This window comes from Pygocentrus nattereri, chromosome 29 (genome assembly GCF_015220715.1).
Source record: "Pygocentrus nattereri isolate fPygNat1 chromosome 29, fPygNat1.pri, whole genome shotgun sequence".
Taxonomy (NCBI): Eukaryota; Metazoa; Chordata; class Actinopteri; order Characiformes; family Serrasalmidae; genus Pygocentrus; species Pygocentrus nattereri.
Window position 1 is genome coordinate 2055234 of NC_051239.1, and position 14554 is coordinate 2069787.

The window sequence follows — 14554 nt, forward strand, 5'->3', positions numbered from 1 at the left end:
AGCACTGCCGTCTCAGAAATCAGATCCCTGAATTACTGCCTGCAAAGCTTTGGAAGCGGTTTCAGTCTTGTGCCTCGAGTGGGGCTGAACGATTCCGGGAAAATATGTAATTGCGATTTTTCTGACTAATATTGCTCCTGCAACTGAAATTCCGATTAATATCTACAAGGTGTTAGACCTGTTTTTTTTTTGGACCAAGAGGCTTGAGGCTGGACCCCTGAGCATAGTGTGCCAATCTGCCAGCAAGTTGCCGGTTGTGACGTCACAACACATGGAGGTTTGGATGCCTCTCATTGGTCTAACTCCACGTTATTGGTTCCGGTTTTCCAACATTTTTGAACAGGCTTTAATTCAGAAAAACTACACTCTCTTAAATCGATATTTTGATATAAAAATGTTCATCTTTCCGCCTTAGAATTGATCACATCTAGAAAAATTTGATGCAGCTGAGCTGCTCTCCCATTGGTCAGGACTTCAGCAGCTGGACTGCAGGACTTCAGGAGCTGGACTGAAGGCCTCACACGATAGATTAACCACCAACATCATGAGGAAGCGACAGAAGAATCAACAAATAAAGCTTTGGGATCAATTCTGTGAAAAAGAAAACATCTTCTGGAAAGTCTAGATGGGTGAATATGAGCTGTAATCTCAGCAGTGTTCCGGTTAGTGGTTAGGAATGGAAAACCGTGTCAAAACTGCCACAAGCTCAGATATATGATGACGCCAAATACAACACACGGAATGACTTTTACAAGCTTCAAATGTTTGTGGTGAAACTAGGCCAGAAACATTATATAAGTCGCTATTAGATTAGTGCTAACATACTAATAGAATCCCACAGCAGGAAACAGCTTCTTATTGAGTTTGTTTGACTTTTATGAACCAAAATAGTCAAATTTATTGATAAACACGGCCAAAAGACGCCAGACACATCACGGCTGATCAGCATGTGGGATACTGCTCATCACTATTTCAACTAACTGTCACTTTAATATTTTCCTTGAGGACAGTATCTGAGTAACTGAGTAACTGAGTATCTGAGTAACTGAGTATCTGAGTATCTGAGTAACTGAGTAACTGAGTAACTGAGTATCTGAGTAACTGAGTAACTGAGTATCTGAGTAAATGTAATTAGTTTCTGTACTTTAGTATTTTTGGTGTATCTGTACTGAAGTTTCTCCGTTCTGGGCGACTTTCTCCTTTCACTCCACTACATTTCAGAGTCTAATATCCGACTTTTTCCTCCTACATTTTGAGAAATCTGTCGTTCCTTTTGGTTTCTGTGTGTATAAAAACGTAACATGTCAAAACGAAAGAAGCGCAAAGCCAGAGCACCAATCAGGGCCCAGCGGTCACTTTGTTTAGAGCTGGTTTTGACCTGTTGGTCTTACCGACCCAGTGCAGCACGCGGTTCAACGTCAGCGCAGCAGCGTAAAACTTTGGGAGAGTCTGTTCAACATAAATGATGAACTAACCTAACTTTGTGTAAATAGAGCTCAATATAGAAATATGTCCACATATGCAGTCGAGACTGACGCGGCTTTTTTCTGAATTTCTACAAACACCATTTCATTTTATAGTAAATGAGTTTGGGCTGGTTTATGTTTATGAACAGACGCCTACAGATCAACACAGTAAAGGAGCTCATCTGTGATCCTGAGTTTAAAGCCAGTTTTTATTCAACTTAAACTTGGAACTAAGTTGTAAATAAATCTGAAACTGAAACTTTGCTTGTGTGTAAAAAGTGATTTCAGAGCCACTCGGTTCTCCCTGATGGAAACTGTTTACCTTCAGTGTTTTGTGCTTCTGATCATTTTAATAGACGCCAGCGTCACTAATTAATGACGTTCTATTAAAAGACTGGTTTACCAAGAGAGACGCTGGAGGACTTTCACCTGAAATGAGTTCATGAAGCCAGTCTGGTTATAAAAATGATAACAGGACATCAGAGCCAGAATTACTCTTTTAGTACTTTTACTTTATACTTAAGTACATTTGAAGGGAAATACTTTAGTACTTTTACTCAAGTGGAGGTCTAAAGGGAGGAACTTCTACTTTTACTGGAGGGATATTTTACCTTGGGGGTCTCGACTTTAACTCCAGTTCACGGTACTTTCATATGAAAGCAGAGAGATTTCACACACAGGACGTTTTATAATGGGCTCTTTATTAAATACGCATCATCGCTCAGCTGTAGTAAAACACACCCATGGCACACACATGTCTGGAAACATGAAAGTAGGAATATCGTCATAAAACCCAAATGCCGCTGCAAAAGATCACACAACGCTAGAAAACGCCACTGACCACAACACTGTGTGCCCAAACGGTTCGGGATTTTTTCTGGTTCTCTGTACAAAAGGAATGTACCGACAGCACAAAGTGTGAAGCGATCACTGAAGCCCCGTGTTCACAGGAAATACGCGATGAGACACTTCGGCCTAAGCTCATAACAACATCGGCTACGTCTGTAAACTTTGGATTAGACTTTCCACCAAACAGAGCGAGGACTTATCCCACCACACATTCCCAAAGAATATGTGCATGGAATATTTTAAAATATACACGGCTTCTTAATTAACAGCTAAAGTTTACATGGTTCGGTGGTTTTAATGTTGAAAACGGAAAAGTTAAGTGAACGGGTGGAGCTAAACCGCTGTAGCTGAAGGGTGGAGCTAAACCACTGTAGCTGAACGGTGGAGCTAAACCGCTGTAGCTGAACGGTGGAGCTAAACCGCTGTAGCTGAACGGTGGAGCTAAACCGCTGTAGCTGAACGGGTGGAGCTAAACCGCTGTAGCTGAACGGTGGAGCTAAACCGCTGTAGCTGAACAGGTGGAGCTAAACCGCTGTAGCTGAACGGTGGAGCTAAACCGCTGTAGCTGAACGGTGGAGCTAAACCGCTGTAGCTGAACGGTGGGGCTAAACCGCTGTAGCTGAACGGTGGGGCTAAACCGCTGTAGCTGAACGGTGAAGCTAAACCGCTGTAGCTGAACGGTGGAGCTAAACCGCTGTAGCTGAACGGGTGGAGCTAAACCGATGTAGCTGAACGGGTGGAGCTAAACCGCTGTAGCTGAACGGTGGAGCTAAACCGCTGTAGCTGAATGGGTGGAGCTAAACCGCTGTAGCTGAAAGGTGGAGCTAAACCGCTGTAGCTGAACGGTGGAGCTAAACCGCTGTAGCTGAACGGTGGGGCTAAACCGCTGTAGCTGAAGGGTGGAGCTAAACCGCTGTAGCTGAACGGTGGAGCTAAACCGCTGTAGCTGAACGGTGGAGCTAAACCGCTGTAGCTGAACGGTGGGGCTAAACCGCTGTAGCTGAACGGTGGGGCTAAACCGCTGTAGCTGAACGGTGGGGCTAAACCGCTGTAGCTGAACGGTGGGGCTAAACCGCTGTAGCTGAACGGTGGGGCTAAACCGCTGTAGCTGAACGGTGAAGCTAAACCGTTGTAGCTGAACGGTGGAGCTAAACCGCTGTAGCTGAACGGGTGGAGCTAAACCGATGTAGCTGAACGGGTGGAGCTAAACCGCTGTAGCTGAACGGTGGAGCTAAACCGCTGTAGCTGAATGGGTGGAGCTAAACCGCTGTAGCTGAAAGGTGGAGCTAAACCGCTGTAGCTGAACGGTGGAGCTAAACCACTGTAGCTGAACGGTGGGGCTAAACCGCTGTAGCTGAAGGGTGGAGCTAAACCGCTGTAGCTGAACGGTGGAGCTAAACCGCTGTAGCTGAACGGTGGAGCTAAACCGCTGTAGCTGAACGGTGGGGCTAAACCGCTGTAGCTGAACGGTGGGGCTAAACCGCTGTAGCTGAACGGTGGAGCTAAACCGCTGTAGCTGAACGGTGGAGCTAAACCGCTGTAGCTGAACGGTGGAGCTAAACCGCTGTAGCTGAACGGTGGAGCTAAACCGCTGTAGCTGAACGGTGGAGCTAAACCGCTGTAGCTGAACGGTGGGGCTAAACCGCTGTAGCTGAACGGTGGGGCTAAACCGCTGTAGCTGAACGGTGAAGCTAAACCGCTGTAGCTGAACGGTGGAGCTAAACCGCTGTAGCTGAACGGGTGGAGCTAAACCGATGTAGCTGAACGGGTGGAGCTAAACCGCTGTAGCTGAACGGTGGAGCTAAACCGCTGTAGCTGAATGGGTGGAGCTAAACCGCTGTAGCTGAAAGGTGGAGCTAAACCGCTGTAGCTGAACGGTGGAGCTAAACCACTGTAGCTGAACGGTGGGGCTAAACCGCTGTAGCTGAACGGTGGAGCTAAACCGCTGTAGCTGAACGGTGGAGCTAAACCGCTGTAGCTGAACGGTGGAGCTAAACTGCTGTAGCTGAACGGTGGAGCTAAACCGCTGTAGCTGAACGGTGGAGCTAAACCGCTGTAGCTGAACGGGTGGAGCTAAACCGCTGTAGCTGAACGGTGGGGCTAAACCGCTGTAGCTGAACGGGTGGAGCTAAACCGCTGTAGCTGAACAGGTGGAGCTAAACCGCTGTAGCTGAATGGGTGGAGCTAATCTAGGTGGGGCACTTTATTGAGTTAGTTTAAGTAATAACTATACGAACTTCATTCCATTTAGGTTTTGATTTATTGTGCGGACAGCGTAGTTTTCCTCTCGGCTGTGGTTGTCAGGGTTAAACGTATAATAATCAGATAAATAACTGATATAATACAGAAATAATAATAATAATAATTTCGCTGTGCTCTGTGCACATATTCTTTGGACATCAGGCTAAGAAAGGTTCTCTGTTTGGTACGACGCCTCAGACGCGGTTCTGCGGTGCTTCTATACTACACAGAAAAACAAAGCGGTTGATTTTCCTGCTCTGGTTGAACAGTTAAGGAGGAACGTAGGAAGCAGGCTTCGGAGCGACGGGAAAACGGCCTGCCTCTAGTGAGGAATAAGGTGGAAGTTAATTTATACACAACAGCTGGTAGTGCATCTCTGGACCCGTCCGCATGTGAAGTCCACTGAAAAGCTTAGCGAACGCGTCAGAGCCGCCGTCCCGTCGCTACTGTCCGCTTCAGGTTTACGAGTGCTCGCGCCACCCGCCGCAGGCCTGAAGGTGCAACATATATAACCGTGTGCTTTCCGTACCATCACAGCCTGGCTTTTCCACCAGAGCGTAAAAAGTGCACGTCTTGGCGATTCAAACGCTTAATAAGTGATGTTTCTACCCTGAACGAGCGCAGCCAGGTTGCAAGAGGAAAAAAGAAAAGGAACGATTAGCTCCGCTGTACTTCTCTAGACTGGATCGTGTCTGTAAACATCCACAATGTACATTAGTTTGGGTCAGAAGCATCTCTGAGGACAGGACGAACCGTCGGGGTTCATCAGGACACGCTTATGTACAGAAAAATGTGCAACGTTTATTATTCACCCAGTTCAGTCTCAGCTCCTCTCATTCATCACGATTACTTTCCACCGGTGTGCAAGACGTCTCACCCGTCCCTCCCTCTCTCTCTCTCTCTTTCCACCTCTCTCCATCTCTTTATCGTCTTCTCTCTCAGCGTCCCGGAGTGAAGATGTAGTCCAGCGCCTGCCGCTCAGCTGCCGCCACGTTTGGATGCCAAAGATCCACCATGAAGACCACTCTGGGGCCGTCTTCGGGAGAGCCTGAGGCCACGCAAACACAAGCACGCGGAAAAGACTTGCTTAATTAAAGAAGCTTTTAAACGGAGAGGCGTTCAAACCATGGCTGCGTCCCAGTTGTGCACTAAAACACGAGTGTTAATACGAGGCAATTAAATATGTTCTACACAGTTTTGAGAAAAGGTTTAGGCACAAATCAAACTGAGGCCTAGATCAGAAGACCTCTGACAGACTGAATAGGACATCGTTTAAGCACATAGGCCAAAAAAGTGTGCTAAATAGTCAATAAAGAAGTATCAGGACACAGCCTAAAATAGTGAATAGTATAGAAGGCACAGGCAAAAATAGTGCTATGCATATTGGGTAGGACAAAGTTTCAGGACACAGCCCAAATGGTGCATTAAATAGTGAACATGGTATAGATTCAGGAACGCTGCCCAACATAGTGCTCTACACAGTGAACAGGGCGTAGTTTCAAGAATAGAATAGTGCACTATATAGTGAACAGCACACAGTTCTAGACACAGCCTAAAAACCGGCACAATACAGTAAATATTTCACCTTCAGACATGCAAAAACAGTGCTTTCTATCGAGAACACGGCACAGTTTCAGGACAAACTCTAAATAATGCTCTATATAGTGAAAGGACACAGCTTCAGGACACAGCCCAAAACAGTGTGCTATATAGTGAATAGGTGGTAGTTTGGGACACGGCCTCTCTCACCGTCGTGAAAGGCCGTGTGGAGGAATGAATCGTCAAACAGCAGGCAGCTTCCCTCAGACCAGCACTGCGGCTCCCCACCGACGACCAGCTCACAGCTCGAGGGCACCTTCAGACCTGCACACACACACACACACACACACACACACACACACACAGAGTCAAACACACAGATACCTTCAGACCTGCACACACACACACACACACACACACACACACACACACACACACACACACAGAGTCAAACACACAGATACCTTCAGACCTGCACACACACACACACACACACACACACACACACACACACACACACACAGAGTCAAACACACAGATACCTTCAGACCTGCACACACACACACACACACACACACACACACACAGAGTCAAACACACACACACCTTCAGACCTGCACACGCACACACACACACACACACACACACACAGAGTCAAACACACACACACCTTCAGACCTGCACACACACACACACACACAAAGTCAAACACACAGATACCTTCAGACCTGCACACACACACACACAGAGTCAAACACACACACACCTTCAGACCTGCACATACACACACACACACACACACACACACACAGAGTCAAACACACACACACCTTCAGACCTGCACACATACACACACACACACACAGAGTCAAACATACACACACCTTCAGACCTGCACACACACACACACAGTCAAACACACACACACCTTCAGACCTGCACACACACACACACACACACACACACACACACACACACACACACACACACACACACACAGAGTCAAACACACAGATACCTTCAGACCTGCACACACACACACACACACACACAGAGTCAAACACACAGATACCTTCAGACCTGCACACACACACACACACACACAGAGTCAAACATACACACACCTTCAGACCTGCACACACACACACAGTCAAACACACACACACCTTCAGACCTGCACACGCACACACACACACACACACACACACACACACACACACACACACACACACACACACAGAGTCAAACACACAGATACCTTCAGACCTGCACACACACACACACACACACACACACACAGAGTCAAACACACACACACCTTCAGACCTGCACACACACACACACACACAGAGTCAAACACACACACACCTTCAGACCTGCACATACACACACACACACACAGAGTCAAACACACACACACCTTCAGACCTGCACACACACACACACACACACACACACACACACACACAGAGTCAAACACACAGATACCTTCAGACCTGCACACACACACACACACACACACACACACAGAGTCAAACATACACACACCTTCAGACCTGCACACACACACACACACACAGTCAAACACACACACACCTTCAGACCTGCACACGCACACACACACACACACACACACACACACACACACACAGAGTCAAACACACAGATACCTTCAGACCTGCACACACACACACAGAGTCAAACACACACACACCTTCAGACCTGCACACACACACACACAGTCAAACACACAGATACCTTCAGACCTGCACATACACACACACACACAGAGTCAAACACACACACACCTTCAGACCTGCACGCACACACACACACACACACACACAAACACACAGATACCTTCAGACCTGCACATACACACACACACACACAGAGTCAAACACACACACACCTTCAGACCTGCACACACACACACACACACACACACAGAGTCAAACACACACACACCTTCAGACCTGCACATACACACACACACACACAGAGTCAAACACACGCACACCTTCAGACCTGCACACACACACACACACACACACACACACAGAGTCAAACACACACACACCTTCAGACCTGCACACACACACACACACACACACACACACAGAGTCAAACACACACACACCTTCAGACCTGCACACACACACACACACAGAGTCAAACACACACACACACCTTCAGACCTGCACACACACACACACAGAGTCAAACACACACACCTTCAGACCTGGACACACACACATAACAGTCATAAACACACACACACACACAGACACATATCACAGTCATAAACACACACACACACACACACAAACAGAGTCAAACACACGCACACCTTCAGACCTGCACACACACACACACACACACACAGAGTCAAACACACACACACCTTCAGACCTGCACACACACACACACACACACACACACACAGAGTCAAACACACACACACCTTCAGACCTGCACACACACAGAGTCAAACACACACACACACCTTCAGACCTGCACACACACACACACATATCACAGTCATATATACACACACACACACACACACCCCTTCAGACCTGAAGTCCGTTTCTCTGGTTCTGAGGCGGCTGAGTCAGGCAGTGTAGTTCACTACCAGCATAATGAGCTCCATTTATTCCTACTGTAAAACGCGGCTTTCACTGGGAGATGTTCTTCTCTTCTAACTCTGCGTTTAAACATCTCAGACGCTGCCGACTCGAACTCCACCGCCCCTCTGATCACCTTCCTGTGTTAATGTACATGATGGAGTATTACAGTGATGGTGATGAATAACGAGGAGGCGGAGCTGAACGGGCGTCTGTTTATTAGGAGGAAGAACGTTAGCGCACTCGGCTCAAGCGTTTGGGAAACGGAGACTGAAACTGGGAAGCGGTGATAAACAGCAGGGGGCGACTGATAAACAGCAGGGGGCGACTGATAAACAGCAGGGGGCGCTCTCACAGCATTCACCACTTACAATTTATCACACTTCAGTTCTGTGTGACCTTTTTTACAGCAGTAAGAGCAGCTTGTTAACTAACTTGATTATCTTAGTGACGTGTTTACGTTTCAGATGTGCGCGTATGGTTGGTTGCTGGGTAACAGGCATGTCGACTTTGATTGAGTAGGTTAGGATTTCCAAACTGGAGATAATGATGCTGTGAGATCAGATAAAATTCCTAAATGAAGATCAAATTTGCTTCTGTAATATCAATTTGTTAAACATCTTATCCTGACCTGTCAGATCCGAACTAGGAAGGTTCTGTGATACGGCCTGGTCTATGGTTTGTCCGAGTTCTTTGGAGAACCCCCACCACAATGTGGTGAAATTCCATCGGCTTTAAAACCGTGCCGCCTTTTCAGGTGAGCTGACGAGTTTGTGGTTTTACCTGAGTCTCTTAATTCACACTTACATTACTTTGCCAGTGTCAAAGGACTTGTCTGTCTGACGAGGGCTGCATATGTGAATGACGCAAAGCCTGAGTATTACCAGTGAAAGTATCCTGATGCTGTCCTGGGTTCTGAGCATGAAAGGGGCTAATATAACTATTATCACTGCTTTAAGTACAAACTGACTGACACACAGTCTGCCTGAAGTCCATATTAATCTCTTAGACTGCAGGCTTATTATTGCTAAGCTTATTATCCAGCTACTATGAATTATTTAGTAATGCTTATGACTCACATGTAGAGTTTAAAAGTCATTCTGAGCGGTTTGGTGGGAAACATTATGTTCCAGAGAAATTTACCGAGTCAGAGCTGCTCCCAGTGGTGGTGATAGGAACCAGACGTCCCTCTAAAAGCTCCTACAGAAAGTTCCTACATGAGCTGGTTCTGAATTCACTGCCTGATGACTGAGACGCTGTTTTATGAGAGTTTAGAGAACTTCAACTCCATTCATGGTGGAGGGAGACATGCAGGGCGCTGTGCGGCAAAATAGTCCCCAAAGAAAACTCATTATTCCAGATTTTCCACTGTTTTCCATCATCAACATTCCATATAAGCTCAGAAGACTCGTGTAGGTTCTCTGGTGGTTCTAGATGGTAAATAAAGTGTCTATATCTGTGTTGTAGTCATGGCGACGCCTGGTTCCCATCACCACCACTGTAAAGACGTCTGAACCAAACCACTCTGAATCAGTCTGCTTACAGCTCAGCAAATTTTTATGAAAATGGGTGGAATTCCCCTTCAAGAACACACTGTCTTTGACAATAAAGCTCACTATCTGGCCAGAAACCAGGTCAGGCATGCAAGCGACTAAACCACTAACACACTTTCACACTTCTTCTGTCCTCTCAGTCCTCTCAGGGCGCTCTTACCCAGGTGACAGCGCAGGCGGACGTTGGTTGGACCGTAGTGTTCGGAGATGGTGGCTCCGGGGCTCAGGACGGAGAAGCAGGCGTTCCCAAAAACGTTATTAGAGATGAAAGTGCGGAGCTGACCCAAAACCCTCCATGTCCGCGGGCAGCGGCGGGCGTTCAGGGCCATGGGGGTGCCCTGGTTCACCAGGTAGAAGGTCCACCAGTGGCCCCGGGGCGTGCTGTTGGCCTTCCAGCCCGGAGGGAGCGAGGATCCGGCCCGCGACGAAGGCAAACGGTACACGCTCTCAAACTCAGCCAGCAGAGCGGGAAAACTGCGCTCTAACAGCTCCACGTCGTGCTTCTGCGCCTCGCGGGAGAAGAATGGCGCAGAGGGCAGGTCGGGCAAGAAGAACACCTCGGGTTTCTGGATGGATGGGCGGCTGCAGAGCAGGTAGCGCCCCTGGTCCCGCACGCCCTTGTGAACCCGGCCCATACCTGCCCAGGTGTAGCGCTTGGCGTAGTCCTGCAGGCTGTGGTACAGCCGCTGGTTCAGACCCTCGCCCGGCCGCGAGCAACGGAAACACTCCGGAGACTGGCAGTACGCAAAGCCATTCAGTTCTTCTTCGGCAGCTCCACCCCCACCTCCGCTGACTCCACCCACCTGAAAGAGTTAGCATCAATATGTTGATTGGACATTTAGCATTATATCAACAATAAATACCACAGTTTGTTAGACTAGCTTCACGCTGTGAAACTTTCAGGAAACTAAGTACAGATTAAAAGTAGATTCATACTGGATTAAAATCACTCCACAATTATTACAGTCAGACTGTAAAACTACACACTGCAGATTCATACTGGATTAAAAACACTCCACAATTATTACAGTCAGACTGTAAAACTACACACTGCAGATTCATACTGGATTAAAATCACTCCACAATTATTACCGTCAGACTGTAAAACTACACACACTGCAGATTCATACTGGATTAAAATCACTCCACAATTATTACCATCAGACTGTAAAACTACACGCTGCAGATTCATACTGGATTAAAATCGCTCCACAATTATTACAGTCAGACTGTAAAACTACACACGCTGCAGATTCATACTGGATTAAAATCACTCCACAATTATTACCGTCAGACTGTAAAACTACACACTGCAGATTCATACTGGATTAAAATCGCTCCACAATTATTACAGTCAGACTGTAAAACTACACACTGCAGATTCATACTGGATTAAAATCACTCCACAATTATTACAGTCAGACTGTAAAACTACACACACTGCAGATTCATACTGAATTAAAATCACTCCACAATTATTACAGTCAGACTGTAAAACTACACACTGCAGATTCATACTGGATTAAAATCGCTCCACAATTATTACAGTCAGACTGTAAAACTACACACTGCAGATTCATACTGGATTAAAATCTCTCCACAATTATTACAGTCAGACTGTAAAACTACACACTGCAGATTCATACTGGATTAAAATCTCTCCACAATTATTACCGTCAGACTGTAAAACTACACACTGCAGATTCATACTCGATTAAAATCACTCCACAATTATTACCGTCAGACTGTAAAACTACACACTGCAGATTCATACTGGATTAAAATCTCTCCACAATTATTACCGTCAGACTGTAAAACTACACACTGCAGATTCATACTGGATTAAAATCACTCCACAATTATTACCGTCAGACTGTAAAACTACACACACTGCAGATTCATACTGGATTAAAATCACTCCACAATTATTACAGTCAGACTGTAAAACTACACACACTGCAGATTCATACTGGATTAAAATCACTCCACAATTATTACCGTCAGACTGTAAAACTACACACTGCAGATTCATACTGGATTAAAATCTCTCCACAATTATTACCGTCAGACTGTAAAACTACACACTGCAGATTCATACTCGATTAAAATCACTCCACAATTATTACCGTCAGACTGTAAAACTACACACTGCAGATTCATACTGGATTAAAATCTCTCCACAATTATTACCGTCAGACTGTAAAACTACACACTGCAGATTCATACTGGATTAAAATCACTCCACAATTATTACCGTCAGACTGTAAAACTACACACACTGCAGATTCATACTGGATTAAAATCACTCCACAATTATTACAGTCAGACTGTAAAACTACACACACTGCAGATTCATACTGGATTAAAATCACTCCACAATTATTACCGTCAGACTGTAAAACTACACACTGCAGATTCATACTGGATTAAAATCTCTCCACAATTATTACAGTCAGACTGTAAAACTACACACTGCAGATTCATACTGGATTAAAAACACTCCACAATTATTACAGTCAGACTGTAAAACTACACACTGCAGATTCATACTGGATTAAAATCACTCCACAATTATTACAGTCAGACTGTAAAACTACACACGCTGCAGATTCATACTGGATTAAAATCGCTCCACAATTATTACCGTCAGACTGTAAAACTACACACTGCAGATTCATACTGGATTAAAATCACTCCACAATTATTACAGTCAGACTGTAAAACTACACACACTGCAGATTCATACTGGATTAAAATCACTCCACAATTATTACAGTCAGACTGTAAAACTACACACTGCAGATTCATACTGGATTAAAATCACTCCACAATTATTACAGTCAGACTGTAAAACTACACGCTGCAGATTCATACTGGATTAAAATCACTCCACAATTATTACAGTCAGACTGTAAAACTACACACTGCAGATTCATACTGGATTAAAATCACTCCACAATTATTACAGTCAGACTGTAAAACTACACACTGCAGATTCATACTGGATTAAAATCACTCCACAATTATTACCGTCAGACTGTAAAACTACACATTGCAGATTCATACTGGATTAAAATCACTCCACAATTATTACAGTCAGACTGTAAAACTACACACACTGCAGATTCATACTGGATTAAAATCACTCCATAATTATTACAGTCAGACTGTAAAACTACACACTGCAGATTCATACTAGATTAAAATCACTCCACAATTATTACAGTCAGACTGTAAAACTACACGCTGCAGATTCACACTGGATTAAAATCACTCCACAATTATTACCGTCAGACTGTAAAACTACACACTGCAGATTCATACTGGATTAAAATCTCTCCACAATTATTACCATCAGACTGTAAAACTACACACTGCAGATTCATACTGGATTAAAATCACTCCACAATTATTACAGTCAGACTGTAAAACTACACACTGCAGATTCATACTGGATTAAAATCACTCCACAATTATTACAGTCAGACTGTAAAACTACACGCTGCAGATTCATACTGGATTAAAATCACTCCACAATTATTACAGTCAGACCGTTAATAATTATTACACTGAAACTGAAGATGTTGTGCTTGTCTATCATACAAGTTTCCAGTGAAGTGCAGGAGACTTTACATTATTAAAACCTAAGAAATTATGAATGAATTTTAGTTCGGTTTCATTTGTAAGAAATAGTCTAATGTAGATGTTTCACCATAAAAATCCAGCAGATTAAGCCGTATTTCCTCAGGGGGAATGTAAGGATACCTGGCGGAGTTTGGACGATGCCAGTCGGCTGGAGAGGTCGGAGGTCAGGACGCTGGCGGGCAGGGCGCCGCCACTGCGGGTTTCGGGCGTGTACCCGCCTCGGAGAGATGGCACGCTGTGCTCACAGCCCACGCGGTAACAGTACCAGATGAAGAGCAGTGCCAGGCACAGGGCGGTGCCCACAGCGCCCCCCTCACACTCCCGCACAGACTGCATCCCCCCCGCCACCCACTCACGCATCCTCTCCAGAGACCACTCCATCACTCACTCACTCGCTCGCTCGCTCACTCACTCAGTCATACCAGGGCTGTCACGATTACTTGATTAAACTTAAACCAGATTAAAAATCGTCAACTAAGAAATTAAGACCTTGAGACCACAACTATTATTATTGTTATTAAACACCGTAAAGTCGTTTCAAATCCCAGGCAAATACTTCAGTTACTAATCTTAAGACCTATTCAGCATCTGCTTTGAAGTATCTAATATGAATTATTTCGTGTCTTGTATGACT

General features: G+C 45.3%; 1 protein-coding gene across 3 annotated transcripts in view; it reads right to left on the reverse strand.

The window, feature by feature from the left end:
• Positions 1–4381: 4381 nt before the first annotated feature.
• The window catches only part of asphd2 (aspartate beta-hydroxylase domain containing 2), a 17812-nt gene continuing 7639 nt past the window's right edge, over positions 4382–14554 (reverse strand). For all 3 annotated transcript variants that reach the window (XM_037536253.1, XM_037536254.1, XM_037536255.1), the window contains exons 2-5: positions 14041–14554; positions 10436–11078; positions 6306–6419; positions 4382–5604 (exon numbers count right to left, since the gene is read on the reverse strand). The exon at positions 14041–14554 is cut by the window's right edge and continues 1252 nt beyond it. In XM_037536253.1, coding sequence (XP_037392150.1) covers positions 5495–5604; positions 6306–6419; positions 10436–11078; positions 14041–14301 — 1128 coding nt within the window. In that variant the 5' untranslated portion in view covers positions 14302–14554 and the 3' untranslated portion in view covers positions 4382–5494. The remainder of the gene's footprint in view (positions 5605–6305; positions 6420–10435; positions 11079–14040) is intronic.